The 16542-nt window shown below is 39.2% G+C and overlaps 1 protein-coding gene across 1 annotated transcript in view; it reads left to right on the top strand.

Moving 5' to 3' along the window:
- RORB (RAR related orphan receptor B) overlaps window positions 1-16542 on the top strand; it is a 183882-nt gene that overhangs the window by 146380 nt on the left and 20960 nt on the right. Inside the window, exon 4 of the mRNA XM_057722382.1 lies at window positions 1260-1661. Within this exon, the coding sequence (XP_057578365.1) occupies window positions 1260-1661 (402 nt within the window). The remainder of the gene's footprint in view (window positions 1-1259; window positions 1662-16542) is intronic.

Below are 16542 nucleotides of genomic sequence, written 5' to 3'. Positions count from 1 at the left end.
ATGCGGTCTCCATTCTGAACGGCCTTTGCTCAGATAAACTTTGGTCGCTTTATAACCACTGGAAGGAGAAAATGAATATTGGAGGAATATTGGGAGGTAAAACAGCAGCTCTTTCACAACAAGAATCTCTTCTGTGGGCCCCTGATGCTGAAGAGTTCTTAAGCACTTCACCATTTAGTTATTCTCTAAAGTTACTCTCACCAGCTCTACTGACCGAATCCGGAAATTGGACCTATTTCTGCTCTCCATTTTCTTCTTCCCACATTCTCTCAGTTCCCAGTACCAACAGGTGATGGGGACGGGGTCACAGAAGAAAACAGAAGCTCAGAGGGGAACCTCTACGTTTGCCATGGTCTCCACCATTAACATGAGCTGAGCGACCCCTTGCTTGATGATTCAGATGAGGTGGCCCCTCGACCCCAGACATTCACAGCTTTAAACAGGAGTTGACAACATGTGAGGAAACATGTCACTGTCCGTAACAGTTCAGGAGGTTAAGCTCTATAAGAAACAGTGAATTCAGATCAAAGCATCTTTGTATTACTCTGTGACTACTGACAGAGCCTCTTCCTCCTTCTTCCTCAGGATGGCTAAAGATTTTTCCAGAAAAGATGGGCAGTCTAAAACTTGGAGGTGGTAGAATAAGAAAGGAAGGGTTACTGTTGGCTCACTTGCTGGGTATTGTAGTCACAAAATTGCTATTTTCCAGAGATTGTTTTCATTGGATCCCAAAGGCCAATTGAAGGCAAATGCTGTGGTTTACTTAAAATTGTGTTTCTCCCCCTGCTCCACATCCTTAGTCTTACCCAACATGCTATTTAGAAAATAGTGAAATAATAGGGTCCTATCTGACAATCTAGAAATCCTAATGCTTAGGAGGGAAGCTAATAATGAGTGTTGGTTGACATTTGAATAGGTACTCTGTGGTAGTGTTAGGTTTTTGTGAATTTTTTTCCCAATTAAGAAAGAACAAGGAAACATGCCTTCTAACTTCACAGCAGTGAGAAATACATCTGTAAGTTTTTACGTCTTCCTAGCTTAGATTTAGTTCTCACTATGCACATATAGACCAGTACAGACAGCCCTGAGTATAACCTTTTATCAAATGTGGAGTGCAAACAAATGAACCCTTGGGCTATGGTACCGGGATGTTGTGCATTTTATGTTGAGGGGACAGCCATCCATGAGCCCTTGGACTTGAGGTGGTTCACGGGAATGATAACCACAGGTGCTGTTTTCTGCTTTTGTCTCCCATCCAGCTGTGAAGTTTGGGAGGATGTCCAAGAAGCAAAGGGACAGCCTGTACGCTGAGGTGCAGAAGCACCAGCAGCGGCTGCAGGAGCAGCGGCAGCAGCAGAGTGGGGAGGCGGAAGCCCTCGCCAGGGTGTATAGCAGCAGCGTCAGCAGCGGCCTCAGCAGCCTGAGCAACGAGGCCAGTGGCCCTTATGCCAACGGACACGTCATTGACCTGCCCAAGTCCGAGGGTTATTACAACATGGATTCTGGCCAGCCGTCCCCTGATCAGTCCGGACTTGACATGACTGGAATCAAACAGATAAAGCAAGAACCTATCTATGACCTCACATCCGTACCCAACTTGTTTACCTATAGCTCTTTCAACAATGGGCAGTTAGCACCAGGAATAGCGATGGCTGAAATCGGTAAGTGGAAGTCTCCTTCCAGCTCATTTTTAGAAGTTCTGCTTTGAAGTTGCCTTGGTCCTATTTTTCAGTAAGATCATTTTCTTAGGTCTAAGTTGAATTACTTGCACGCATGGCTTCTAGTGAGAAAACTAATTGATTTTAAAATATAGTCTAATAACTGTCATTGTTCCCATGGCCCATAAAAGTTTATTTCATGCAAAGGAAGAAAGAAGAAATTATAAATAGAAAGATGCTATCTGTAAAGAACAGATGCTATCTGTTGAATTTGGATTCATCACTGAAGGAAAAATGTTATTGGTATAAACAAGAAAATTTCAGCAAGTGTTCAGAGTGATGCTATTAAAAGTGAAAAAGCTAGGGGGTATAGAAACAGTATGTAGCAACTGAATGAACAGGGCTGCAACTCTCCATCTAAGATAACTGGGGACAAACCTCAGTTTCCTTCTGTGTAAAGGCAGAGGGGTAGACCAGAAGACCTCTAAGTCTCTTGTAAACCTGAATTCAAGAATTCTACATGGGAATAGAGTCTGAATTACTGGCAATAAAGCATGTGGTCTGCAATGTTACAGAAGAGCAACAAATAAGCCCCGCTGAGCAGGGCAAGTCCCAGGCACATCAGGACCCTCCTGCTTCTGCAATGTCTGTCCTAAGGAGTGGTCTTCAAGAGTGTGCTTTCTTAGGCGCTCTCTCTTCTGACCTGTCACAACTTTGTTTTACCCTGTTAAGCTTAGGAGTCAAATGTCTGATCGGTTGATTTTATTACCTAATTGCCATAAAAAGATGGAGACAGGTTTAACACATTACCCTCCTGAGTAACAGAGCTGCATGTTAGCAGTAGCCCGGAGGAGCTACCAGGCCCTGGCTACAGCAGACTTCATTGCAGTATTTAGTGCACAGGGGGAAGCAATGTGAAGCTCAGGAGTCTTTGAGGCTTCCTCACCTCTCGCCCTGAGAGGTGGCAGAAAAGAGTGGTTCAGAACCAGGCTACCTGAATTCAAATCCTGGATCTGTTGCCTGTTGTTTGAGCTGAAGCAAGCTCAGTCCTGGTTTGTTCATCCTTTTTTTTTTTTTTTTTTTCAAAAAGTGTTAGCTCATAGATCACACCATTGTTGTAAGAATTAAATGAGTCAGTACTTGTAAAACAGAGCAATGTTTGGCACTCAGCAAGCGCTCAGTAACTCTGAGCTGTTCTCACTTGTCCACCACGTGTTCAGTCACCTTCTCTGTCTAAACTGTGAGTAGGAGCCTAAAGCCTACGAGTGTTTTAAATAAAGTGGATGTGAACACATAACGAAGGACATGCCATATGTATCTTGGCTACTTCTACCATCTGGTTGAGGAAGAAGCTACGTGACACAGTTATAAAACCTGAAACACTACTTCCCTCTCTTATCAATTCAGCCTGTGTCAGTGAGTAGAGAAGTGGTTAACAAAGCACCTGTGACGACATCCACAACTGAGAGACACAGAAAACTACACATCAGCTCTAATAACAAAAATATTCAGTAGATTACTCTCCTTAATCTGTGACTGTGTCACAGGCACTTCATACACATTTAACTTTCACAAGCACCTTATAAGTAAAAAATTATTCCCATTTTACAGATGTGGAAGCAGAGGCTCAGAGACGTCTCATGACCTGCCCAAGGTGCTTTGGTTGCTAAAGGATAGCGCTACCTTCCATCCCGGCTGTCTGATTCTCAAGTCCTCATGCTTGTTCATTATCCTGCTACTTGCTATGGGCTTAATACCCACAAACTGCATTGTCAGTCAATAGGGGACAATCTGTTTAAGTGGAGTCACTCAGTCTTCCCAAGAGGACGTGTTATAAGGAAAAGGAATAGGCACCATTTTTTGCTGGTGCAAAATCCTACTTAATATCTAAATGTGTGAGTTTGCTATTGATTGGGAACACGTTTGAAACAAAAACAACTGTTGCACAATCTTCTGCTCCATACCCAAAAACAAAAGAATTCAGAAATCACAATTTCTTTGTCATTTAGAATCAGTAAGAGGGATTATAGAAAGAGAACTACAGCTAGAAACGGAGTTCGTGTAACCCTACCCAGGTCATTTTCCTCCTGGCCTTCAGTCTATTCCTCTATGAACTAGAGAATCTCCAAATTCATCCAGATTTTCTACCTAGACATTGACCCCAAAATGAACTAGCATGTATTTTTCTTATTATTTCAAGATACTGTTAGTCTTTAGAGATCTCTAGATCTGCTATAAATTTTGGAGGTTTCTTCCATCGGACTTTTAGGGATGCAGTTAGATAGTCCTGCTGGTGATCTCAAATTTAGCAGGCTCCTAAGCCTAAGTATTGCCTTGGTTCCCATTTAATTAAAACGGCAATGCCATCTAGTGGACACAAACTCCTACGAGTGTTGAATGGAGGTACCTGTAAGCCACAACAATGTGATGCATTATGCTTCCCTGCATCATCCAAAAAACTGCCACTCATTTCACTAAAGCACTAAGTCCATAATAGTCCATTTGGTCAGGACGGCATCAGTGGTGTAGCACAGCAGGTAAGAATTGGTGCTGGAGTCGGACTGCCTGAGTTCAAAACCTGGTTGTGCCTTTTCCCTCAGGTAGTTTACCTAACCTGAGTCTCAGGTGTAAACCTGAGACAATAGTAACCCCTACCTGTGTGTGTGGATTAAATGAGTTAATATTTGAAAATTCTTAGAACAGCATCTGTCATGCATAAGCCTCATCATCACCGTTATTATTATCAATATAATTGATATGATAATGTTAATAACCCTATTATTCCTTAATAACATTACTGGTCATTACAGGTAATATAATTACCTTTTATTGAGCACCTACATGGTGCCGAGCAGTATTTAATTCTTATAACAACCCTATTATGCCTGTTATATAAGTATTTGTATATCCATTTTACAGATGAAAACACTGAGGCTCAGAAGTTACAAAACTTGTTCAAGGCAAAGTAAGCAGATGAACCCAGGTCAAAGTAACATCAAAACCTACTCTTTTAACTATATTTCTTCCCATCAAACAAAGGGAGCCCCTTACAAGCTAATGGCATTCCCACAGCAAGACATGCTTGGTGTTTGCTGCCTACCTGATGTCCTACTAGGTGCTACAAAGGCGCTTACAGAGGGTGCACGCTGACATTTTGACTTGGTTAAGGAGCATCTATACTAATCTGGCTGGTGGCAAATTGCCCTAGAAAGAAGCCTGTGCAGACAAAATAGAAAATGTGACTTTAGCCTCATTCTGACTGGGTGAATTCAAGGCTATATCACATGAAAGAATTTTTAGCATCACTTTTGGCTACTAGAAGTACTGACCTGCTTCCTCTGGTTTCTGAGAGACCAGTGAAATTGTACAGCCAGGTCACGATTCTGATTGGGTCATCATAAAAGCAGATTAAAAAAAAAAAAAGCAGTCTCTGGATTAGTCCACGTATAATACAGTCTTACAGTTTTGAAATTTTAATAAAAATGCTTGTTTAAGAACCATAAAACAATATTAGCAACAGCATGTGGATTCCAGAAAGTCAATTAGGTGAGTGTTATCGGAGTCAGGAATATTCCCCTTGAAAACCCAAACTTCTCTTTCTAAAAGTGCACCAAAGGAACTACAGACTTCTTAGGTTCAGGAACTCTAATCATAATACATTATGGATGGAGAGAAATATAGAAAGTCCTTTCATGCATGTTAGCCAATTTAATTCTCCCACCAGTGCCTTTGGGTGAGCAGTGAAGAAATCATCCCATTGCACAGATGAAGAAACTAAGGGTCAGAAAGAGTGAGTGATTTTCCCAGGGCACAGAGTTAAAGTGGCAAAGCTTAAATTCTTACGTTGGTCATTCCACTACCTGGCAAAGCTTAAATTCTTACGTTGGGCATTCCACTACCCTGGACTTCCAGGCATTCTTTCAAAAACATATTCTTGAAATGCTCCAGGCACTCAAGGCAAGGAAAACACAGTTCCTGTCCTCACTTTCTAGGAGGCAGGCGTGAAAATAAGTAATTGCGATTCAGTGCCATGTATTCTAAATCCTGAGCACGACGGTACCACAAACTCTCCTGCAGATGAGGAAGATGGGGGAGGGGTGGCTATTGCTTTCTCTGAACCACAGATCTTATCAGGAATTTTTTATTCCCATAGTTTTGGGAATCGAAAACAAAATGTGGGTAAGCAAAGAGAAAAACAGGAAGCATTTCTGGAATTATATGCTTGGGTTTCTCAGAATCCCATAGGACAAAAACACCATGAAATAAGAGAAGGGCAGAAGTAAGCTGCAAATTAATATTTAGGCATCAGGTTTAACTGGGTTTAGCAGGAATTTTATTTCAAGCTGGCATGGTGGAAGTGTTATATCTTTGCAAATAAAATTTTGCAGTGGTTGGTGGCAGGGAGAGGAAGCTGGCTATAGGAAGATTGGCAAATAAGCAGAGAAAGAAAGTGGAAGGTTGTGGTTTTGCTCCCCCACTATAGCCCTCAGACGAGTTGGAGGATGCTGCAGGACTAATACTCTTAATGAAAGCTCATTTAAGCTCAAAGATGATTGACAGTGTATCCATGAGGTACCAGACAACAGACAATTCAAACAGCCAAACAACATGCTTTTAAAAACAGGGGGGAAAATTCATCAAATTAGCTTCGACGCTAAGAGGATAGATTGCCTTTTACACACATTATCTGAGTTTGCCATTCAGTATTTTTCTCTCCGGATAAAGGCAATGAAATGTGAATTCATTGATCCCTCCTATATAACCTTAAATGTAGATTTATTTTTGTATTCCTTTTGTGTTCTATTTATGGAGTTTTGAATTTTAAACATCAAAAATAGAAATAAACCTCTTTTCTTAGCAAACTCATCTATTACAGAAGCTGAGTATTAATAGAGGAGATTACAAAAAGAGATTGGCCTAAAGGTGATCTAATCCCTGTACGGTACTACTTTTTTTCCATCAAGGCTACGTAGAAGATATTTCTAGTGCTGTTTTATTGGGGGAAATTCTATAAAAGTTGATGGTGTTTCAATAGCTGCTTATTAAGAACCCCAAGCAGGTGCTGTGGTCATAAGGCAGCAGCTTCAATGACATAGGCTTTTACAGGTAAATGTTTTATAACTGTTTAAACCTATTATGCATATTCAACTACTCATTCAAACAAGGTACAGAGAATAGAATTTAACTCCAGCTATATATTTCCTATGTCCTCTGGTGGCACCTGTAGCAAACACAGGAAGGCATTCAATTTAGGAGCAAGTGCCTAGTAAGTTATTAAAATGAATAAAAGTAGACTAAACTAATGAGAAAAATCATTCAAGCAGTATAGGGAAACAAAAATCCAGTGTCTTCTACCAACTATAAAATAGATAGCTAATGGGAAGTTGCTGTATAACAAAGGGAGATCAGCTCAGTGACGGGTGATGCCTTAGAGGGCCAGGACAGGGAGGGTAGGAGGGAGTTGTGGGAGGCAGGGGATATGGGGATATATGTATAAATACAGCTGATTCACTTTGGTGTACCTCAAAAGCTGGTACAAGAGTGTAAAGCAATTGTATTCCAATAAAGAGCTAAAAAAAAAATAATAATGCCCTACAAGAATAGCCATAAGCAATACATAAACAAATGGGTGTGGCTGTGTTCCAATAAAACTTTATTTAGAAAAAAAAATCCAGTGTCTTTAGTTCTTCCATCCTTGCCTTGAGGGAAGACTTCTTATGAACTTCCAATGTCGTCTCACACCCCTGTCACTGTCACCCAAACACAGGTCCTATGCATGCAGTTAGGAAAAGGATATTGAAACTGGGAATTCTGACTCCACATACTAGCCATGGGAACCTGTTCAAAATTGCTTCAGCTTTCTGGAGCTCAGTCTCTTCTGAAAAATAAGGCAGACGGACTAAATGACTTTGAAGGATTATGGTTCTCCCACCTCCTGGTGGGAGCTTTGTCCATGTGCACAAATATTCCCTTTGTTACAGCCACCTCCCAAGGAGAAGGGTAGGGTAGTGGAGAGGAGGGGACTTATAGGCAACTAGGCAATGCTGAATGATGCTGAAACAACTGTCTGTGGCGGGAGCCAACCATGCCTCACTCCAAAGGAGCAGGACCACACTTGGGAATTTCCGTGGGGTGGAATGACCCTGTCGACTATACAGTTAACAATCACGGTCACATCAGAAGTGTGCACCAGCCTCTTCTCTTCATCCACACTCCTGAAAAAAAAAATGAACCTCAGGGACAACCAGGAGCTGCTCAAGAGGAGGGTGCTGGCCAATCTCAAATCATCCCAAGTTCATGTATAATCAAAATAAAGAGTAAGCTGCTGTATGGATACAGCTTCAGGGCAAATCCACCTGTCCTCCCTGAACTCCTCTTGAAAGAAAAAAGGGACAAAAAAATAAAAATATGTTCTTGACTGAGACCCAGGCCTACCCAGGTCACCTTGGTCACTTGAGAGGGATTTACTTGACTCCACTGAAATTTTCACTCTACCTTGTTCTCTGCTACCCATACACTACATCCCAAGAGGCCGCTTATTTCCAGAATCCTGTCTTCTATGTCAAAGAAAGGAATTTCCCCGGTGCAGGGACTGGGCTAATCAACTCAGTTTGTCATATTTCTGGAATCTTTACCATGGTCACAACTATAGTATTAACTAATCCACGGCCATGAATTATTCTAGAGTGTCCTGGGACAAAAGGATAGTGTAGTTCTTCCCTAGGGCCGTTCAAATCCATTTCTTTCTAGATAGCCTTTAATAACCTGAAAAAGATGTGTAAAGTCACCTCGTAATATGTTGTAGTCACCCTACTGTCATAATCAGTGCAGTGATTCCCCACAACTGGAATAAATGGTATAATGTATACAAAAGCACTTTGTGACCAGCAAGGCTTCTTAAAATATATAAAGATGATTTACATTATAATCAATACACACATATATGCTCGACTGAAGTACTTATAAACATGCATATCTATTTATAGCACTTGTATGCAGATTAACCATGAGATGCTTGTACCAATGTCAATACATCTTTCCTTATGTGCTAGTATTCACTAGATTAGGTAAATCTTCTAAATCACCTTTTAAATTGTGCAAACTGATACTCCTCAGTAGACTTCCCCTGGAGATACCAGTTTAGGATTAATTTTAGACTCAGATTTCAGAACTTCCTAAGAAGATTCTAAAATCCACCCACCTGAAAAAGAAAAAAATGCTACTGGGAAGCTATTGGAAAACCAATTCCATTTTATACACTCAGTTTCAAAATCCATAGTAGATATGAAATATTCTGCAGTAAGGAAGAGGAGAGGAGATTTCACGAGGTTCTGCCTATGACTTATTGAAGGAGGGAATGTTTATGCTTATAAGACGACCTCTAAAACAGCCCCACTGTTGGCTAGTGTTTCCTGGCATTGCAAGCTTGACAGTGGCTGTAAGAAAGAGCTCTGAATCGCTTTTCCACTGATTGGGGTGAATGGGTACTGCTTTAGCCACATTTTCAAACACCTATTTTGGGAAGAGCTGGTTAGGGTTAAAACACCACGTAGGCTATGGAACGCAGAAATGTCAGTTCATGGCCAGGTTGATGGAGCTTAATATACTTTGGTTTTTATTACCATAGTATACAACCAACTTAACAGGCTCTCTCTGCCAACCAGTACAGGACTTATTTCTGTGATGTCTACAAATGTGGGGAAACCTGTTGGAAATGTTTCTAGCTGGAAAGACCTTTTTGTTTATTTTATTTTATTTTATTATTTTAGGATGTAAGCTATAGATAAGGATATATGATGATATACCCTTACTACTGAGAAGAAGAAATTTACTATTTAAATCTGAGCCCTCTTTATGCGTACTATTGTGGAACTTCTATTTGGTTTTCAGACAGGTTTGTTCCAGGAACATCTGGTGCTAGGCTATTTAGAAAACACTTATTTTAAAACATTAGTCAATTAAATGTATTGTTTAAGCAATCATTACTTCTAAAGATTTAGATTAAATGTTTGAAATGTAAAAATTGCCTCCGAAGATTTCTTCTGAATTAGTTCTTCCTAAAGGTCAGAATTATATTGGCTACGTTTCCAAAAGGGGTGTAAGGCTGGGGAGGGATTGCTTCTGTTTAAATTAACGGTCAACCCATAGATCAACAAAATCCAAATAGTAAAAGTCAGTCCTCATGATGGCCCTGAGCAATTGTCATAATTGGATTTTCATCATCTGTGACCTGCAAAGTGTCCTTTGGGTAATGTGTGGAGGTGCACTTTTTAAAAGAGAGTAGGGAAAGAGTTTCATGGGCTCTAGATTATGTTGTTTTTATTTGTTCTAAGACACTTCAAGTACTTTAAAGACTATGAGCTGCAATCCCACCTTCTGTAACTCTGCAAGACTTCTCCCTCATGAGTCAAAACATGCTAAATCTTTCTGTGGATGGAAAATCAAATCCAAAGAAACTAAGACATTAAGATGTTAAGAAACTTCCCAAAGGGCATGTAATAAAAGCCTAAAGGGGCCCATATTGGCCTCCGCCTTACAAGATGGCTTCCTTAGAACTCACCAATTCTAGGGCATTGAAAGAGGTTCTGTGAAGGAGGTCTTTTACTATACAAGTTAACTTTGAAAGGTTATGTTTTATAATATATTCTTTCTTAATTTTCTTAGCTAGTTTGAAGAAAGGGAACTGTAATTTCTCCAAAATTAGACATACACTATTTCAATAAAACAAAACATTTGTGATCCAAACAGCTTCCCATTATTAAATTATTAAGAAGGCGCCCTCGTAGATAGTTAATTTGTTTTGCTGTTTATGATGTTTTTCCCTTTGGATTTACTCTGCCTAAATACAAATGCCCTATAGTTTTCTTTCTGCTTTAGTTTCTGTTTTCTTACTTCCTATTAAAATGCTCTCACCTGAACTTCCTGAAATTTCATACAGTTTTAACCATTTTATTTATTAATCTGTTCATTCAACCTTTTCCCAGATATTATTATTCATAGTATTAATCTGATTTTTTTTACTGTTTTTCTCTGTGTTCATATTTATTGTGTTTTATCACATTTCCATCATTTTTATAGTTAATAACATAATCTTGTATTTCGTTAATATGTTTTTCTGAAGAACTTTAAGAACATTTGGTGCAGACCTACTTGAAGTAAAACTCAGTTATGCCATTCTCTGATATAATAATTGGCAATAGAATTTGTATGAAAAGGAGACCAGACGCTTTCCTAATTCACTGGTAAAAGAGTAATGAGTGGTTGGACCTTGAAACTGAGCCAACAAATGAGTTATAGGTTATTTATTCCCCAAAATTCTTCTTTAAAAAATTTGAAGAATTTAAAAGCTGAAAATATTACCTTCTTATTGAGGCTGTGGATCACTAATAGATGGCTGTTTTAAGCTTAAATATTGATGTTTTTATGCTGGTAGCATAATTCTATTTATGCCCCCCCGCAAAAAAAAATCATCTCTAAATAGAGGTTAGAAAAATCATAAAGGTCTTGAAAGTAACGTTGTCCTCTCTGACATTGTCATCTATTATACCCTAACCAGTAGACTTGTTCTATTTAATGACAGAAAACTTATAAAGCTGGGAGGCTATTGTCAAAAATATAAAATGCACGCTTGGTTAAATGTTTCACCTTGAAACCAATTGTTCTAATATATTAGAGTTACTGCCTCAGAGTGTGGATTCTGAGGAGTCTTGATATTCTGAAAACCTAATGGCAGGCACTTAAAACTTGCCTGGAGCAAGTCCGTAGAGATATCCTGGCGTTAATTCAAAGTGAATCCCCTAAGAATTCCACTTTCACACTAGTATAAACCTAACAGAGAATTGAGCGGTTCTCTAGATCCTTAAGGCAAGTGATAAATTAAAAATTCAGTAATCATTTCGATTGAGGCTGAGATATAGTATTAAAAGAAGAATATGTCCAAGTTTTTTTTAAAAAATCTCTTGTGGAGGAAAAGGAATAGGGGGTATAGTTCACCAAGAAGAAACCGCCCTTTCTCCTGAGAGAGAAAAAAAAGGAGCAGGAGGAGAAAGAATTAGGAAGTTCAGATGCAGCCCCTCTAGAGCTATATATAGCTTTGAGTCTCAGCTTTCTCACCTTGAGACACTTGGGCCACCAGTGCTCTTGGTAATAACACTGAAAGCAGCAGTTTTTAAAGATATACTCAACTTTCCCCGCTCCCAGGATGTGGGATTCTAATGAAACCACCCGTGCAATCCGTGTCTGAGACACTGTAGCCTTTGGAGCAGGCCATTTGCTGAAATGTCTAGTGAGAGCTAAAATAAGCCCCTTTGGTGGAAAAAACCCGCTGAGTGGTTGAAATCAGAGCTGCAGAAGGTCACTTGCTATTTTAGTAGCTGCAAGCTGGTCCTCATTTTATAACATTACAGTTATAAACAAATTGTCACCTTGTCAGTTTACTTACTTTCACCAAAATAAGCAGATGTAGCCTTTTTCCTACATATTGCTAAGTAGTTTAGATGACTTCTTTCCAGACTTTGCTTTACTATATGGACTAATATACAATAAAAGTTATTTTTCATATATTTCTTTAAATATTACTTCAAAAATATTATTTTTACACTGTCATCTGATATGATTGATCTTTTAAATTCCATTTACCTGTATGTGTCATGTACATCTCAACCACCTGTAAATACCTTAAGGAGGGACTTTCTTCCTACCTCTTTGATTTATTCCACAGATTGCAGTGATGATTGATGAGGATGAGGGTGTAAGGAGGGAGCCTTTACAGTTGCAAAGAGAGACAGGAAACCCAACTAACTTCTGCAATTATTTAGATACAGTCCATTTGGAAATGGGGGGAGGAGGTTAGTTCCAGCCCCAGGGTTCTACAATTTTTGCACACACTATTGAGGATTACCATCAATTTTATTCCAGTTTTCCCTTCAAAAATTTAATTTTTCTATTCTTATTGCCCACGTCATAAGTGGATTTGAGATTACCCCTAAAGCTTCTAGGGAAGTGTAACAATGTTAACACTGTCTTTCAATATTTTTCATCAAAAATGATAAAGTATGTTTGCCTATATCAGTTATTTTTTCAAACTCTACTGAGGTATAATCGACATACAAAAACCTGTTCATATTTAATGTATACCATTTAATCAGTTTGAAGATAAGTATACACTCATGAAACCATCACCACAACCTATGCCATAAACATATCTCTATATCAATTATCTTAAATATTTCTAGGATTATTCTTTCATTTGAATCACATATTGTCATTTCTATCTCATAAAGTTACTTAATACATGAAGTTACAAATTCTATTCATTGGTTATAAGTCTTGGGGTCCAATAAGCCTCCCTTCAAGGAGAGAAAAAGGGTCAAAGTCTAAAAATAAAACAGCAATTTTATGGGAAAAAAGAGATGAGAGGGAAATTAAGAACAGGATATTTTTCATGAAATTAACAAATAGAAAATGAGGATCATGGACTTATTATTGACCTGTAATTATACAACCAGTTTTCCCTTGCCAGCATCAGTGTTTACATTTGCCCTCATCACCATTGGAAAGGAATGACTGGACAAAGCATGTAAAATTGTTTTTCTCATTCCTTGACATTGTTTTATTAACTATCAAAGCAGCCCACTTACTCTTATTGAAATGGACAGACCTCTGTCTCACTGAATACATACAGAATCTTAACTACTGAGAAGATATAGCGTTTTCAGATCCGCTTAAGAAATCTCTAGCCTCATCTCTGGACTCAGGAAGAGGAGAGTGTAGAGTCCATGGGCATCACCTCTGAAGGTGGTAGAATTTCCCATGAGTCTGTCATCAGGGCCATATTTCTGTTGGACTCTATCCCAGTACAGTACGTGCCGACTCCTTCAACACGTGCTGTCTGCAGCCCAAGCTGGATAAAGGATCTGACCAAAACTGGCCTCTGAGAAGCAACTGCAATCCAAGTCAGGGAAACGGATGAAGGGTGTGTGATTGCCCAGAAAGATTCCATATCCCCTGCTCTTTTACCTCAGTCTCTTTGTCTGGACTTTCTAATGTGGTTGGTCCCTAGAGACGATGGCGTTTACTGTTACCTTTTCTATTTTTCCAGCAAGGACTCTTGAAAGTTCCTTTGGCTCCCAGCAGAAACTTTGCATACTGTATTCATTGTTGCTTCTTTTTAAATCCTTCTCTGCTTTTCACAACTGCAGGCTCTCAGTCCAAGCAAACAATCTCTTCTGATGTTCATGCATCTTTCTAATTGACAGATTGGACCTTCAGGCCTTGCTCTCAAGGGACCAAGTCTAGCTTTACTGTGTGGTTTATACCACCCACCCCCAGCTGAGCCTTGAGAGGGTCAAGTCGGTTTTTGCACATGGCTCAGCTTTGCACTGCAGACCCATGGAAGGAAGCGGAGAAGGATCACTCCTGCTACTGCTGCTACTGTCTTAGCTTTCATTGATATATGTCTATGTCAAAAAGAGGTTTGCTTTTTATTTCTCACCACAAGGGTTTGGGGAAATAATTGCCCATGTTTAATGTTCGACTTCAAAGCCATCTTGAGTGTTTAGGCTTTAAGATCATCAAACAAAGGGTCAGTCTTAGCTTTCTAAAATCCTCTGTCAAATAAAGCAGAAAACGGGGGGATGAACGGATGGATGGATATTTTCAACATTATCTCTACTAACTCAACATTGGTTGAGTAACTACTATATTTAATGTTGCCTCCCTCACTCGCTCGCGCTCTCTCTCTCTCTCTCACACACACACACACACACACACACACACTCCTGCTGGTCCTATGCATCCTCCTTCAGAATTGTCTTGAATGCAGCCGCTCCGCTCCGTCTCTGTCATTCTCACCTAGTTCAGAAACTCCTCATATCTTGCCTGTATTTTTCAAAGCAGCCTGATTAATCTCACCTACTCCTTAATGCCATCTCATCTTCTTTGCTGTGGCCGGATCACCCTTTTAAAACAAAAAACTGACTCTCCTGCTTCACAGAAACAAAAACCTGACTCTCCTGCTTCACAGCTTCCACTAGCTCTTAATCACCTACAAGATAAAATCCAAACTCCTTGGCCGGGCCGATTACTCAGCTGTTCTGTCTCCAGTCACAGTGTCCATCCCTAGTCTCTTTTTTCCCTCTTTTCATCTCTTCCATGCACTCTATGTTGCAAACACTATAGACTTTCTGCTGGAAAAGACAGAGCTGATTTCAAAACACCATTTGTTAGCTCTGTAAAAATGGGTCTAAAGTCACTTACTCTTTCTGAACCTCACTTTTTTCCTCAAAGGGAAATTGTTTGTAAAAAGTAAGGATTGTAAAGATGTAAAGTTTAGTGTCAGCAGTTACCTATTTAGCTCAGAGCTAGTGTTCTCTCTGTGCCTTTCCATCATCCCCTCTACCTGAGGTCTGTCTTTCTCTTCATATGACAAATTCCTGCTCAGGTCAACAGGTATCTTCTCTACGGATATTTTTTTGCCTTCCCCAGACTGAGTTAGCTGCTTTCTTCTTTGGACTCCAACAATAACTCAGGGCATTTGTTACATCATGATATGACATGATATTATTATAAGATGCTTTTAAAAAAGAAAATGTCTTTTTTTAAACTCCGTACCTCAACTTGGTATATAATAGCTTCTCAGAAAGTATTTGTGAACATGTGAATGAACGTATGAAGGCACTATGCTGGGTTCTGCAGTCCAGTCCTTGAAGAGCTCACAGTCTTGAAGGGCATAGAAACATCCACTCAAATAAGTGCAATGCGAGTTTGACTGGATTAAGGGCTCGGCTGGGGGTAGAATTAGAATGTAATGGCAGTTGGCCCTTCTACCTGAGGACACAAGGAAGCAGAGAAACCTTCTCCAGGAGTGGCCATCTGAGCTGAGTCCTGAAGCATCCATGTGGATTTCACTTTCAATTTTGCTTAATCTGCCCACATGTTTATTATGCTGGCGCCTCCTCATACCCCATAGAACCCTAAACTTTGGTAGCAAAAGGCCAGAGAATTCTTAGACCTTGGCCAACAATTCTCAGGAGATGTTGTAAAGGAACAGATAAAAAATTTTTCATCAAGTGCAATTTTGAGTGCAATTGTAATTTTGCTTTTAAACCCTGAAGCCTGTAAATTACTGACAAATCAGTATATCTTTGAAAATGAAAACAGACTACACCAAGAAGATAAAGGTTTGAAAACTATACAGCCATAAAAATCATATGTTTTCATTATATACCTACTGAGGAATAGATATGGTTTTTAAGAGTCTAAGTAATTAGACTGCCCAAGTGAAAGTGAAAAGTGATGAACCATGACATACCAATCTATTTTAATATGACGTATAGAATATTTTTACAACATTGGAGGATGTTCAATAAAATTCTGAATATAGGATTTTTAAAGAAAGGATTTTTATAATATGATAAACAATGAAAGTCTAGAAATGCTCAGTGCTGAATCCAATAGAGCATAACTATAATCATAAGGTAGCATTTTGTAGCATCTTCTACATCCATCAGTTTAGAGTTCTGATTGAATAACTCTAATAAATATCAAAGTGTCGTCCTTCAGTAGCACTGATTCCAAAATTAAATACCTCTGTTTTATCTCCACTGGGTGGTCAGATTGCTTCCCTGATGAAAACCTACATAGAATGTCCTAATAAGGACAGTCGTGGCTACCATTTATTCAGTGTTTATAATGTGCCAGGCAATGGCTATATGAGGTTTTTTATTTCGAAGGTTCATTAGAAGTTTGTTACATTTTTTATTCTCTGCATTACTAAAACTCAATTTATTTTACGCCATATATACCAGAATCTTAGCAGGGTTAAAAAAAATTTTTTTTAATTGAAAAAGATACCTAAGTAGTGCTTTGAGATTACCCTGGAGAA

Source organism: Hippopotamus amphibius, chromosome 2, assembly GCF_030028045.1.
Source record: "Hippopotamus amphibius kiboko isolate mHipAmp2 chromosome 2, mHipAmp2.hap2, whole genome shotgun sequence".
NCBI classification, from domain to species: Eukaryota; Metazoa; Chordata; class Mammalia; order Artiodactyla; family Hippopotamidae; genus Hippopotamus; species Hippopotamus amphibius.
The sequence above is the reverse complement of the archived record's forward strand: the minus strand, read 5'-3'. Positions and strand labels throughout refer to the sequence as shown.